Genomic DNA, 15,759 nt, shown 5'->3' on the forward strand with positions numbered 1-15,759 from the left:
ACATGCAGGAGCTCAAATACACTCTAAATAAGATTAATTAAAATATCATGTTATTTGCTAATGCAATACAAATAGACATATAACAAGACACACTATAAAGCACACTCAGTTCAGAGTAATTAATAAATTATACTACAGTGTTCCATAATTTAGTCACAATAATATGTATTTTTAACTCCCTTGTCTTGAAGCAGAACAGAAGCATAGCAGATAAGACAGTGCTGACACCCAGCTCTTGGGACCTGTGCTCGACACCCAGCCCATGCAGAGTTTGTACATTTTTTCCAGTGCCTGTGCGGGTTTTCTCCATAAATTTGTTTCCTCCCACTTACTAAAATGGAAATTGTCTAATGTTAGTATTTCCTGTGCTGGATTGGATTATCTTCCAAGATAGCACCCTTTCTTCTGAGGTTGTAGCGATATAGGCTACTGCTTCCCATGGCCCTGTAATGAAAAAAGTGGCTTCAGACAATATATGGATAGTTAGCAGGCTGACTGGTTGTGCCATGGCAAGTGGAACCTACTGTATCTCTGCTGATATGGGGTATACATTCATGTACCACCCTTGGACAGGGGGAATTAATGACAGAGCTCATCCATGCACAATGAACTAGTTTATAGCAACTAGTCAATGTAGCAGCATTGTTCTAGGTTGGAAGCATTGTTCTAGACAGCTGAAAAACCTGCATGAATGGGAAAGATACATGCAAACTCCCAGACGGAACCCTGCAGAATGACGAACCATTCAAGCATTACTACTACACTGCCTATTGGTATACTGTATCTGTCCTTAAACATATCATTTTAATGCAACACACAGGCCTTGCTTCATTTCAGTCAAGCTCAGTTGAATTTGAGTTCTACTACATACAACTGTGTTTTCATTTGTTTTTTTGTACTGCTCATTCAGTTGAATATTTTTGCATGTGACAGTTAGAGAAGAAAATAGCAGTTAAGGTGAAAGATGACAAAGAGGGATTCTTTCTGTATTTTAGTAGTAAAAGGTCAGTCTAGGAGGAGCTAAAGTGCACAGAAATAGGAGATGAGAATGAAAAAAATACAGCCAGTGAAATAGTGGATGCTCAGAATAAGCATTTTTCTGAAGTCTTCACAAGTGAGGAAGTAGATAACCTCCCAGTGGTAAATGGGACTACTATGGAGGTACTGTTTGATTTGGTAATTGTAGAGGGAGAAGTACTGCTCAGATTAAATAGGATGAAATAAAACAAATCTCCAGGACCAGATAACGTTTACCCTCAAGTTGTTAAGGAGGTTAGCGAGTACAAATATAAACCTTTCACACATAATTTTAGGAAGTCGCTGCAGTCTGGGGAAATTCAGAAGAACGGGAAAATGGCAAATATAACATTTTATAAAAGTGGTGGCCAGGCAGATCCAAACAACTATAGGCCAGTAATCTTAACACGCATCTCAGGAAAATTAATGGAAGGAATTAAAAAGCATAAAATTGAACAACACGTGGCAAGTACAGGAGTTTTTCCGAACAGTCAACGTGGGTTCAGAAGAGGGAGGTCATGTTTTACTAACATGCTAAAATTCAATGTGGGAACAACGAAATGGCATGATCAAAATGGAGTTTATGATGGTATTTATCTGGACTTTCAGAAAGCATTTGATAAGGTGCCACATGAGAGGTTGGGCATCAAACTAAAAGAAATGGGAGTTCAGGGTGATGTTTTTAGATAGGTGCAGACACAGGAAGTAGAGGGTGATGGTGCGATGAACCTTATCAGAATTGGCTGATGTAGAGATTGGTGTTCCACAGGGGTCAGTGCTAAGGCCGCTGCTATTTTTAATATATATAAATGATTTGGATAGGAATATAAGTAATAAGATGGTTAAATTTGCAGATGATACCAAGATAGGTGGATTGGCAGTTAATCTGGAATCAGTTACATCATTACAGAGGGACTGCATAAAGGTTTGGGCAGATGAAGTTTAATGTAAAGTATTACACATAGGAAGTAAAAATGTTCGGTTTGAAAAGCCGAATTCTGAAATGTGTGGGCCATTTCTAATTGCTAATGGGGAGCACTGCAAAGTACTCTACCTATCGATCTATTTATCAGTCTAGCGATCTTTCGGTTTCTGCCTAAGCTGTTCTGACCATTCCATGCTTTTCTGGAGTCATTGTTCAGTGCTCGCGGGTGGGTAGTGAGGAGTGCAGGGTTCCGTTAGTAATCTATTGATGGTGGGAGTGGGGGCTAAACCCTCTCCGTACGTTAGAATGACACCCCCCACCTGTATGTGGTACTGACTCACAGTTGGCAGGGTGAGTAGTAGCACAGGTTTAAAGAGCGCTAGCTGCGGCCTGTGGTGCTGCATTCAGACTGCACGCGGAGCCTTGCTTACACATTAAACCTGGCTGCAGCCGCTCCGGTTACTACTAATGGCGCGGCTCTACTAAGCACTTTATCTCTATTTGTTTTCTTTCGTCACGCAATGACAGGTCCAATCGCCAGGGAGGGGCTCTCGCGAGGGTGTGCCCGTGTCTCGAGGGTGCGCCACCTGACGCGCAGGTAATTCGTCGCGTAGTCAGAGCGGGGACTGCGACGGGCAGAGAAGCAGCTTAAGCGTGAGAGCGTACTTGGTGCAAGTTTCTTTCGGTTACTCTATTCGACTGACGAATTGTTTTTGTTTCACCGCTGTGTCTTGTTTTTGAATCCGTCTTCGCACGCTGTGACCCACCGGACTTTGGCAGTTCAAAATGTCCATCATTAACACCGTCCCGCTAAGGGTGGCCACCGGAACACCGGTGTCTCCGCTCTCTCCAGTCCATTCCCCCATGACGCCAGTTTACTTGGTAAATGGGGGGACCGGGATGGGAAACGTGGTCTATGAGACGGTGCAGTATCTGGTGCCAGTGGAGAGGAAGGCAGACGTCATGCAGGAGACTTACGTGGTAATGGATAGTCAACCCCGGCAGCAGCATTTCTTCACTGCCGCGCAGAACTTCAACCAGATCTCGACCGAGAGAGTCATGGTGCAGCAACAGGAGGTAAGGATCAGTGGACTCACAATCAATAGGCTTCTCCTGCTTTCTAGCAGTTCTAGTCATTTTTACTAATTCATCGCAATCACATGAGGATATGACATATGTTAAAACAATATGAGGTGCAGAATGCTGAAGACTAGACTTAAACTTTAGTGGAAACTCCAAATGGAAGTATCCCATTCACATGAAGGATTTTGCACATCGAAACAAAACTTTTATAAATATTTGCGTGTACTTTATTATATGCTACTGAATGCTAAAGCCACGACCAAACAAAAAAAAATCATAATTTAATGGTCGTAATAGAACAGAATAACCCAACTAGTGATATGTTTGACCCTCAGAGGCTTTAGCCCCTAATCTGTTGCGCCAAGACCCTGATCTTTGTTCAGGAATGTGCTGGAATAATATCGCTACGCCCCAGATCTTTCTGTCTATCCTGGCTGACTCAGTCCCCGGTCATAGCACGAAAGGCCAAGGGGAACCCCAGTTCTTCGAACTAATATTTTAGATAGATGAATGCGAAATTTCAAGGGGAACCACCGACCCCCACTCTTCTATTTTGTAAGACTGCGCGCAAAAAATCATAAAGGGGGCTAAGACCCTGATCTCTGTAAATTCTGACAACGCGGCAGCATCCGATGTAACGCAGGGCATCAGCTGGTCCGTTACTCAATGAGACACTGACAAGAAAAACGTGGCGCATCTGTGATCTTTTAAAGTAAACTGAATATCGATTATCTTAATTTTGCCATGGGTCATTTTTAATCATACACCAAAACAACATCCTTTATGAAAATAACAAGATTCTAATACAGTGGCAAAATTAGGAAATACTGTTTTAAGTTTTAAAACGAAACAGTAGCATATAAAGGTTAAACACAGCTATCAGATGTTTATAGACAATAAGTGGTTGTTGGGAGCATAACCTAAAGATTTTATAAAGCAAATGTGAAATACCGTAAATCAGGGGTTCCCAACCTGTTTTCGCCTGTTTACTCAGTGGCAACTTTTCGAAATTAGATTTACCTCTACCCTGTTTTGTTCAGTAAGTTGAGTTTATACTTCTACCACAATAAAGTGTTTTTTAAACATTTTTATTTTAAGTTCAAATAATTCAAATAAATAATAAAAAAAATACTGCGGTGGGCCGGCGCCCTGCCCAGGGTTTGTTTCCTGCCTTGCGCCCTGTGTTGGCTGGGATTGGCTCCAGCAGACCCCCTTGACCCTGTGTTAGGATATAGCGGGTTGGATAATGGATGGATAAAATTGCGCATAATAATGCTGTTTCACAAAATAAACCTACTTCAAATTTTTTGTAGACTTAAGATTTTTTTAGCAGACTTTTTTTACCCTGGGTGTAAATTTACCTGTGGCTGGGATCCCCTGAAATAAATTAAATACAAAAGTGTAAAGTGATTTTATAGCTAGAATTATTGTATATTGGGAATATAATTTATGTTGTGTTTAATAGTAAACACTCAATCAAGATGAACTGATTAGTGTTTCTATTGCGTAAAATAACATTCAGTATTTTAATACATTCTTATTCATAATGGTGCTAGAAAGTGATGACTTGTTGCACATTTGGTAGAATTTCACCGTGCAATTGATAATACTGGTCTACTACTACTACTACTACAATTTAACTGTGGATTTAATAAATTGTACCAATTAACAAAATACTGCGGTGGGCTGGTGCCCTTCCCAGGGTTTGTTTCCTGCCTTGTGCCCTGTGTTGGCTGGGATTGGCTCCAGCAGACCCCCGTGACCCTGTAGTTAGGATATAGCGGGTTGGATAATGGATGGATAGATGAATTAACAAAATAACTACTTCGATGTTTTAGAATTTTCGTTTATATATATATATGTGTGTGTGTGTGTGTGTGTGTGTGTGTGTGTGTGTGTGTGTGTGTGTGTGCTATGAGTAGGGTCATGCCATAGTATTTAGATCTGGCTGTTCCCTTTTTGGAGTTTATATTTTTTCTTCCCATGTTGTTGTGATTTTTTCCAGTATGCACACAGGTGTTGTCTTACAGTCCAGGCCTGGTATCTGGTTGGGAAGCAATTATAAACAGGCCTGTGTGGTGCATGCCCTGCAATGTGGCTGACATCTTAATCAAGTCTGATTTGTTTATTTTGCAGCCAGGTAGGCAGTGTCTCCTGACGAAGAATAAGTGAGCTAAGAGAATGCATGGGTGGAGTCTTGCAAAACATTTGTGTGCATTTATAAATAGAACTGTATTTGCTTATTGATGCGAATGAATATACATTGTACTGTTAAGTATGTATTGTTGAAGCACCTGATCTCCTGTTTATGTAGATTTGTGCTTTTTTAATTAAAGTACAATATGTACAGTGTTTTTTGCCAAAGAGTTCACCTTTGTAGATGGGTAAATTTCAATATGTATTCTGAAAGTGCATATAACTTCCCATGTACTATCCCAGTACATACATGAAAAAAATACATTTTTAAAGGTAGAAGGTTTTCATTTGTATGTTGATATATTATGCATGGCACAGTGCTTGGTTCAAATCCTTGGCCAGTTACTACTGACAAGCCAATTAGATATTTTATATTTTTCTTTTGTAAGTGAGTATGTGGCTGTGTGTTGTGTGGCCTGGCATACTGTTCAAGGCAAATCTGCATTTTTTTCTTGTTTTTTTTTACCTAATAAAATTGATCGAATGATGAGTATACTGTACATATTTAAAACTAACATTATAATCAAAATGGAAACTGTTTTGTGGTGTAAGCAGTTGTGGGAAAATGTGAAAAATATTAACAATAAAACTGTCCACCTATGGTAAATAACACCTTTAGCAGCAAATAGCTCTACAGGTATTTTTATTATCTTTCTGCTAGATGCAGACAAAATGGAGGTGCAAGGTTTAACCAGTTATTTAAAATAAAGTTGTTTAAGTTCCTTTATGCTGAATGGAGATCTCCAATATGTTGTACATAAGTTTTCAGGCATTGTAAAAGATACCTGAATTGTTTTTTGTTATACTATATTAATCCCCGAGTTTAAGACATTTTTTTAGACATTTAATGAAGCACTTATGAACTTTCAATGTTTTAAATGCCTGTGATTTTTTTCTTGTGGGTCAATGCCCTTCTGAAGTTAGAATTTCAGTTCCAGATTGCATGTATTTCTAGGTTTACAGGGTCACTATTGTCACATACATGCAATCTGGTGAAATTCTTACTTGCATGTGCTAATCAACATGTAATGCTTTGCCACTCAGCAGCGTAATTAATGAGTAACTGTCTTATTCTGATTTCATCGATGTAAAACATAAATTATCCATTCACTTGTTCATCCGTCCATCAGTCCAGGATGTAACGTCCATTGTCTTCAGAACACAATCACTTATATTTGTACCTATACTCAGTCATACTGGGCCAATTTATAGTTGTCAGCTGTTGTAAGTTCTCATTTTTTGCTTGTCATAGGAAACTGTCATGGAGAAAACCTGTATGAACATGCAAAGCATGAACAGACTCCATTTAGATGGCAACCAGGATCAAGTGCCTGAAGCTGTGAAGCAATATTGTTAACTTTCATGCTGCTTGTGTTTAAATTGGATAAATTCAGTTTGTTAAACCTTACCATAAAAGCTTTTGTCACATATCCACTACCTAACTGAAAAGCTTCAGACAGCAAAGTAGCACATTTATTAGTGCTGCCGCCTCACTGGTGCACAGATGTATCCTTGTTTCTAGGCCCAATTACTATCTGTTAGTTTACACGTCCTCTCGGTATCAGCAAAGGTTAATTAGTGAGTGTGTGGTTAATTGGTGACTCTAAAGTGTCTTGATTCAAATGTTTATAATAAAATGAATGTGTTTATAATAAAATTCGGTTTGTAGTGTCTGATATTTTAAATGTCTGTCCCAACAGCGTAGCTGTAACCTTCTCATTTATGTTTTTTCATTTTATACATTGTGCTGCTAAAACACTTTTTTCCTGTATGTTTTAAGATACAATTAGTGTTGGCTCTTTCAGCCTGTTATATATTGCTAAGCTTTGTATGTTTACTTACTGTATATCTCATCTTCATTACTAATGCTCTTTCTATGAAATGTTTTGAAAGCTGCTTAGTTTTAATGACTGCTTATTTCCTAGCAGTGACAGATAGATATTAGTTCAAAACTTACATGAAAAAACTGTTTCTGTACACAAACTGACTTGACTAAATACATGTATGTCATTTGTTAAGGAAATTGAATGCATTTCGTTTACTCAACAAAAGGGGTACACACTTCTGGACTGGATTCTGCCTGATAGATGTTGTGACCTCAAATTAAATTCTGCCTTGTCTGTGTGCAGTTTTCATATTCTCCCCATGCTTATGCCAGTTTTCTGAACATCTCACAGGGATTCAGTAAGGGTGATTGATGTCTAGGAGTTGCCCCTATAAGAGTAATGTTTGGTGTTGTCTTGGGTTTTGATGGACTGGCACTCATAAAGTTCATCCCTTCTTTGAACTCAGTGTTACCAAGTCATAATCCTATAATAGAAAGAGTAGGTACGGAAATAAATTAATACTTTTCAATATGAACCTTCAGTTTTAATAGAAATATTAAATGTAATAAACAGGGTTTATCAAGTATTTTTAGGGCATCATAATGGAATTATAAGAAGTGAATTAATGTATGTGTGTGCACATATACTTACATGTTATGCAGTTTAAATATACGTATATAAAGTACACATATGTATGTGTGAGTATGCATGTTTATACATATATATTAATAATAGTGTCTACAAATTCTCTCACTACTGGAGTGTGTATGGAAGAATAAAAGAGGACAAAAGTCAGAGTTCAGCATTATAAAACTTAATTATACATTTATGAATCATTTGCTATTTTGTAAAGACCACAGCTTTGTTAGTAGACATAAAAAAAAGTGTCTTTATTACCTGAAATTTACCTTTAAATAATATCTGTTTTAAACTGGTAATCCTCAGAAAGTTGGCAGTGGGAACAATATGACAAATAAGAGTGGATGTTATGCCAGTCTGTCGCACAGAGCATGTTTACACTCACTTAAACTGGGTCAGTTTAGAGTTGTCAGTTAACCTAACATGCATGGCTTGTAAAATGGGAGTACAGTACCTTGAGAAAAATCCACACAGAGATGGGAAGAAGATCTAGACTTTGCAGACAGCATTCAGGCCAGAATTACAACCTAGGACCCTGGAGCTTTGAGGCAACACTGTTAAGATCTCTGACACTGTAAAGTGGTATAAAGTTTAGTTTTTCATAAAAAAAATAAAGAATCAAAAACTTATAATTGAAATAGAAAATACAAAGGTCTTTTTCTGCTCTAAAGGTTGAAGTCAAAGAGCTTGGCCACTTTTTATAAGAAAGGCCACCATAATTTGTGAAAGAACTGGGCTGTTCTTCAATTAATTTTTTCAATTTAATTGATTTTATGTAATTTAAACAAGACAGCACATTCTTAAAATACAAGAACACAGAATATATATATACAGTATATATATATATATATATATATATATATATATATATATATATATATATATATAGTAAAATATACTGTATATATACACACACACACACACACAAAGCAATATGTTAAAGAAAGCACAGAAACTGATGAGATGTAGTGTGTATATTGGATTGGACACCAAGATACTATATTATTCATTATTCATGATCCATTTTTTGTCTGAAAAACTCTTTAAAATTTGTGTGAATATTATAATTAGGTGCAGTATGTAAATGTACATGAGATGGAGAAATGCATAGATTCAAATTTAGACCTACAATCTGAGTACAACAAATATTATATAAATTAATATACTGTATTACAAGTAATTGCACACTCAATTATTATTTTAATCTGTTTTTTAGCCCAGAAATTTTGTGTCACTGGTTACTTCTTTTTTTTTTATAATCTAACCTTATTTAATCTAATTAACTTTCTTTATTTACTATGTTGGTTTGTGGCTCAAGGTTTTAATTTCCCTGTAGTTCTTATCTACACCATTGAGCAAAAACCCAACATTTCATCTAGTTGTGACAGAAATACCAGATGAGTATTAATTGTTTACTTGGAAAACCAAAGCAGTGAAGTTTTAGGCTGAGCAAGACTTGTCTCAGTAACTCTTCTTTTAAGATTTTCTAGTTGCATGCCACAATATTCCTAAAATATGTGTTACATGAAGTTATGCTATCTAATCTTCTCCCTGTTAAAAATAAGAACATTTTAAATAACACACATGTTGCTAGCATTTTTAATGAAGATTACATTGTTAACAAGCTCTTGTAAAGCTGTTTCTTTTGTCTATAAATGTTGGTTTAAATTGCCCTGTGACAAATGCAGGAGGTGTGTCTGACAATGAGTATCACCTTTAAGAACATATTCAGTGTTAGTTTATGAGCTTATCTGGAGAGTTGCTCTTACATTTTCTGCAAAGCTGTGTTGATATACAATATGCTTAAATTATTCTGCATTCTGTTGCTTTCACTCATTTATCTTTATTTTCTTTCAGATTAATATAACATGGATAAGGCTAGTTTGGGAAAATCCTTAACATTTTTCTTGAAGCCATGAATAAGTTGAGAATTGTTAAGTCTAAGAAACTCAAACATAAATATAACCCAGCCCATCTTCCTAATGCTGCAGGCTAAATGCTCCACCTAGTTACATGCCTGTTACAACAGATCATCATTTTCCTATTAATTTAGTGAAAAAGGTCTGGTTTGCTTCTTAAAATTAATAAACTTAGTGTAATTCAGTTCTTTATTAGCTTGCCGTTCATTTAAGAATGTTGATGCAATATGTCTTTCATTGACTGTATAATGATTTACTATTAAGCATGTATTGAGTAGTCTGTTCATATTACATCAAGCTGATCAAGTGCAGTTATACACTTGTTATTTTTGGGCTATGTCTTTCTGTATCATAAAATTGAACAGACTCACTAGATCTTCTCAGTGTCAGAAAAGAGTAACAACATATACATATGAAAAATGCTCTGGAGTTGGAAGAAACAAAGAAACCAAGATTTTTGAGTTGAAGTAAAGTCATATTTAATTATCACCTGTGGAATAAGGGATGAAGTAAAATTTCTGTCTATGTGCCTACATAAAACAAACAAAATAAATAGACATTAGAGAAGGGAGGTAGTGCAAGAGGTATAATAGAGAATTTATATACTGTATACAGTATAGTAGATACATGTGTGAATGTGGCTATGAAAGACGAAGACATATATGCAATATAAGATGTAGTATAACAGGATATACTGTAGAGGAAATAAGATATAAACAGTGGGAATGAAAAATCAGTCATGCATGTCACAACACCATTATGAATTTGGTGTTTGTAATATAGTATAAACAGGATCAGGCTACAGAAGAGATGCACAACATATTGTATATAGTACAATAGAAGAGGTAATAATGCAAATGTATGTAATTTCCTTTATTGACAGAGTGACAGTATTATTTGTGTAATGTTTCTCATCTCTTATAACAACATGGTTGTCTGTGGTTCTATGTCTGAAGTGAACTGTGTAGAAAATAATGTTCCAATACCATATGTCAGAAAGTAAGAGTGTGAAGAGTGAATGAGGTGAGTGGCTGGAAACTGTGATGACACACTGACCCTTCTCTTGAAAGTAGATGGTTGGCACTGTAGAAGGTTAGTGCCAATCATTTCTGATGCACTTTTGACAGTCCTCAGCAAATGTTTCAATTTATGTATATTACTGAATTATACTGTGATGCATCCTGCAGGGATGCCCCCAGTAATATAGCGTTAACAGTAAAGTTTTAGGCTGAGTAAGACTTTGCTCAGTAATACTTATTTTCTGTTAACCTTTTCTAGCAACATGTATTATTAATGCCATACTATGTTACATTATATTATCTTCTTATTAATACAGTACATGTGATAACCTTCTCCCTTTCAACAATTAGATTTTTAAACATACACATTTTAAGCATTTGTAATTCAAGATTAAATATTAACAAGCTTTTGTAAAGCAGTTTCTTTTGTCTGCACATGGTTTAAATTGCACTGTGAAAAATGTAGCAGGGGTATCTGACAATGTGTATCACCTTTAATAACATATTCAGTGTCAGTTTATGACAATCAGCTTATATGGGATGTTGCTCTCACTATGATGTGTACTGTCAGGATGCCCTCAATAATGCAGCAGTAACAGTTTACCCATAACCTAGCTCCCATCCTAAATCACTTTACCTGCCTGAGAAAGAACACTTGCTTTTGTGCCTTTTGAGGATGCCACTGGAACAGAGAGTCCTTCTGTTAATATGAATGGTGGTGAAGCTGTCTCTGTTTTTCATGAAGTGATCTACAGTGAACTACTTTATCTTAGCTACATTCAGAGCAATGTTATTGTCTTGACAACACAGTGACACCCTCAGTTGTCGTCTATTATAAGGCAAATCACTGTGGTGTTGTCTGCAGATGTCATGATAATGTTTTGACCATGCTTAGTTACATACAGTAGTTGTCTGTAAAAAAAATTGTATGCTAGAGGGCTGAGGTAATAGAATTTCAACACTGCAGACTGCAGAATCAGAATAGATGAGATGAATAAGAAAATGACAAGCCAAAAAATATATGATTGTGTCATCACTTAAAGTAATGGAGGAAAAGAATCATTCTTGTAAGGTGAAATTTAGTGCCAACTAAGATTAGCTCCGATTTAAGAAGCTGTGTTCCATCCAGGATTTTATATCTTCAAGGCAGGTCATGTGCCAAGTAATCCCTGATGATCAACCAATTTAATACTGACAAAATGTGAGAATTATTTGCATAGAATATACTAACCAACCACAAGTCTATGAATACTATAGCCAAAGGGGATACATGTTGTATATTCAGAAAAGCAGTGGATAAAAGGTAACTGAGGAACTCTTCATATCAATTGTGCTAAAGTTAACCTGCTGTTAACTAGACTGAGCAATTCTTTGACCAAATTTATCAAATGCTGTGGTAATAAAAGTTTAACATACTGATAAGCCCAGAGTCTGTTGCTACAAGTAAGCTATTAATTATTACAAGTAGGCAAGCTTCAATACTGTGAAACTACTTTAAATCATCAGGACTGAAGTGGTTCTTTAAACTAATTGCAAATTTAAACAGCATCAAGCTTAATGCCGCAGCATGCTCATGATCTATGGAAAGAGAAGATAAGCAAAATTGTTAAGATTGTCAGAGTTAAGGCTAAGTGCCAGAGTTACAGAAACAATTTTAAAATCATCTGGCATAGAGCTGATGGCTAATATGTGTTTATTATTGCTGTGATGGCCTGGTCTGTTACATGTGGACATTGCTTGATGGTGATGTGATCTAGCAACAAAGTTGTATTTTAGAGAAAAAAAAATCACTGAAAGCTGAAGGTAACATTGGGAAAAGTATTCTAAAGAGACATGTGAGTGAAGGAGTTTTTATGGATATTAATTAAATATAGTACTTTTTTTAGTTATCTGATTTTATTGTGTATTATTTGTTACATTCTTTAGTGAAAAAATCAGTAAGAGAATAAGGTACAGTTTGAAGTGTCTTATTAACTACAGAGAACAGAATCTGTAGCTTTGCATTGCAAATCACATTTAGCGCATCTCTGCAAGACCTTTGATGACTAGAGAATATCTGGGTATGCATTTTAAGGACATTCCTGCACCACACTCTCCCAATGCTTTAGCCAGCTGCTGCTGGACACTTAACATATATTGCTCTATGTGTAAAGAGAACCATTTCATATAGTTCTGAGCAGACAGTGTATTTTTTAGTGGTCAATAAGATTTTTTGACTGGGGTTACCAAATCTGCCCGCAGTAAGGGATGTCTGAAGGAGGTTAGAAATTCAGGCAGTAAGGCTAGAGGGACAGAGATTTTAAAGACTTCTGTATGAAATTTAAGACTAGCAGGTAGGAACAAGGTTCAGTATGAAAATTGTAAAAAACAATTTATGCTCTGCAAGGCTCAAACCAATGCTATGAGTGTTGCCAACACATTGGCCAGATGTGCTATCCAGGTTTAATACATTACTGGAAGGGTAAATAGCAAAGTGCTGGTGCAGGTTAAGATAGTCAAGCATGAATATAAATTCTTTGGTGAGTTTACAATTAGGAACATCAAATTAGAACTGAAATTAGCAAGCTGAATAATAGTTTGAAAAAGAGTGTTTTTAACGGAGCCAGTAATTCATCTAGATCACCTAAGAAAGCCACAGTTTGTCTTGAAGAGTGAAAAGGAACAATATTTAATGGGAGATTATTAATTTCAGAGCCATACATGTAAAAAATAATGGACAGTCATTTAGTATTTATTATATATTCAAGTCCGATCTAACAGTTACACCTGGAACCCTGAAGTGCGAGCAAAATTGAAATAAACATAATTGGATGATATTACCTCATTCTGAGATGTAAAATTGTTGACTTTTTCTATGTCGAGATATGATCATGTGACTGGTCCTTACTTTAATATCTGATAGTATATGCAAATGACCTAAATACACCACAGATAGGAAACTGTACAAAAATAGGTGTTTTATTTATTTTATGCATTTTCTAATCCTGCTTTATCTAGAGCAAGGTCAATGAAAAGTCTCAGAATTTTGAAAGTTATTACAATGTGCTATAGTGTAACTAACAGTATTGATAAAAATGTTTATTTTTTATTTTATTTTGTAAAATTGGTCATTTAATATTGAAGTTCTGACATTCAACTCCTCTATGTAGAAGAATTTGGCATTTCCTCAATGTGTGTAACACTCAATTTCTTATTGAAATTGCTTTGGCTTTGGCAGATGCCATTCTATACAATGTATACAGTATAAGTAAGAAACTAAAACAGACGACCAGAGTTGGTTAAGAGTATAAAATGAAATAAGGATAAGCCTTACATAACTTCACTATAGTATTGAGGTGTAAATTTGAAATTTAACACTATATGCTAACCTACATTTTTACTCTCACATATTTTTTATATTTTTTCTTGAAGGAACATACATCTTCAGCAGCAAGAAATGTCAACTTTGTAGGGCACATCGACAGCAGCCAGAGCTCCAGTCCTATGCGAAGTCCAGTTCTCAGTCCTGCTGTGGTAAGTGTTCATGCTAAATATAAGATGAATATCCAGGTAAAATATGTCCACATGTAGCTTAAATGGGAGTTTCCTTGCTGACAGTCCCTTAACTAGTGACATTTTCTTGGTTGTAATTGAATGTGATCCATTAAACAGCTTTATGTTTTTCAATAAGTATAATTAAAAAAAATGAAAGGAGGAACATGAAGAGGTGTGGTGCTATATGTGAAAAATAATATTCAGGCCCATATCTTCAAGATGGATGAAGGAAACATGTCAGCTAGTAAGGAAGAAAGCCAGAGATCTGGTTATTGGAGTATGCTACAGGCCACAAAATTCTGAGAGATTAGATAATAGTATATTATTTAATCAAATAAGACATGTACAACAAAAAGGATGTAGTGATCATGCGTGATTATAACTTTCCAAACATCAATTGGGTAGTCCTAGTCGGGAATACAAAAGAGAAAACTTAAATGGTGCGGATGACAAATGACTGTTTTTTCATTCAGTTTGTATCAATCCCAAAACTTGATGATTACCTTAAGATTACCTTAAAAAACACACAAATGTATACCAAAATGAAGACTTGAGGAAAGCAGACTTTATGGGGATAAGGAAATATCAACAAAACATAGAATGGGAAAGCAAAAACTCTGCAACTGTAAATGATAGCGCATGTCACTTCAGAGATCTTCTTAACTAGGCTCAAAATATGTTTATTCCAAAAACCAATAAAACAGAAAAGCCAAAAAAAATTACCAAAATTGATAAATAGAAGCATTATTAAAAAATTAAAACTGAAAAAAATCAGTATACAAGAAATTTTTAAAAAGCCAGATAATTCTGACTTGGAAGAATACCAGACGCTACAGGAAGAGATCAAAAAAGCATTTGAAACATCTAAAGAAGAAAAAATGGCTAGTGAAGCCAAAACAAAGAGCAGCATTTTTTTCAGTATTACTTTAATAAAAAGATGATAAAAGATAATTTAAAAAATATTAGGGACACAAGTGGAGAAATCATTAAAAATGAGAAAGAAATGAACTGAACAAAACATTTTACCAAAGTATTTCTAAAGGAAGAAACAAATGGAAAGTCTCATGCAGAAGTAAAAACAAACTCTGAGTTCACAGATTTTAAAATAGAAGAGTGATTTCCTTCAAGCCCTCAATACATTGTAGACTAATAAAACCCCTGGAGCTGATAGGATTGAAATACATTAAAGATATCATCCATATATCTGTACCTCTTCTTTATTAAGTATTATTTGAACATGTAATAGTAAATACAATAGTATATTCCTGAAAAAGCATTACAGTAGTTAGAACTTTATTACCTTTGCTTTGTTATTGTGACTGTTTATTCAGATATACCAAAGACTTAGAATAAAGTTATTTTTTTCAAACTAATTTTTTAATGTAGGTAAAGGATACAGTGGCTTTGTTATTTTGAGTACCATTTCTTGTTGTTATGTTGTTGTTATATATAAATTGCAAAATACTTTTTTAAATTGAAAATACAATATAGTTTTAATTGTCAGAGGAATTCTTTCGTTTGAAAGTTATAATCATTGTATAGAACTATCTTGAAGAATGACATAATTGTTTAATATTCCAGGCATTTCAATGGTAAATAGG

General features: G+C 35.4%; 1 protein-coding gene across 2 annotated transcripts in view; it reads left to right on the forward strand.

The window, feature by feature from the left end:
* The first annotated feature begins 2,374 nt into the window (after positions 1 to 2,374).
* Positions 2,375 to 15,759, forward strand: part of pof1b (POF1B actin binding protein) — a 66,581-nt gene continuing 53,196 nt past the window's right edge. Inside the window, exons 1-2 of one of the 2 annotated variants that reach the window (XM_039765936.1) lie at positions 2,375 to 3,019; positions 14,036 to 14,137. In XM_039765936.1, the coding sequence (XP_039621870.1) occupies positions 2,729 to 3,019; positions 14,036 to 14,137 (393 nt within the window). In that variant the 5' untranslated portion in view covers positions 2,375 to 2,728. The remainder of the gene's footprint in view (positions 3,020 to 14,035; positions 14,138 to 15,759) is intronic. The other variant, XM_039765935.1, reaches the window with a different exon arrangement.

This window comes from Polypterus senegalus, chromosome 10 (genome assembly GCF_016835505.1).
Source record: "Polypterus senegalus isolate Bchr_013 chromosome 10, ASM1683550v1, whole genome shotgun sequence".
Classification (NCBI taxonomy): Eukaryota; Metazoa; Chordata; class Cladistia; order Polypteriformes; family Polypteridae; genus Polypterus; species Polypterus senegalus.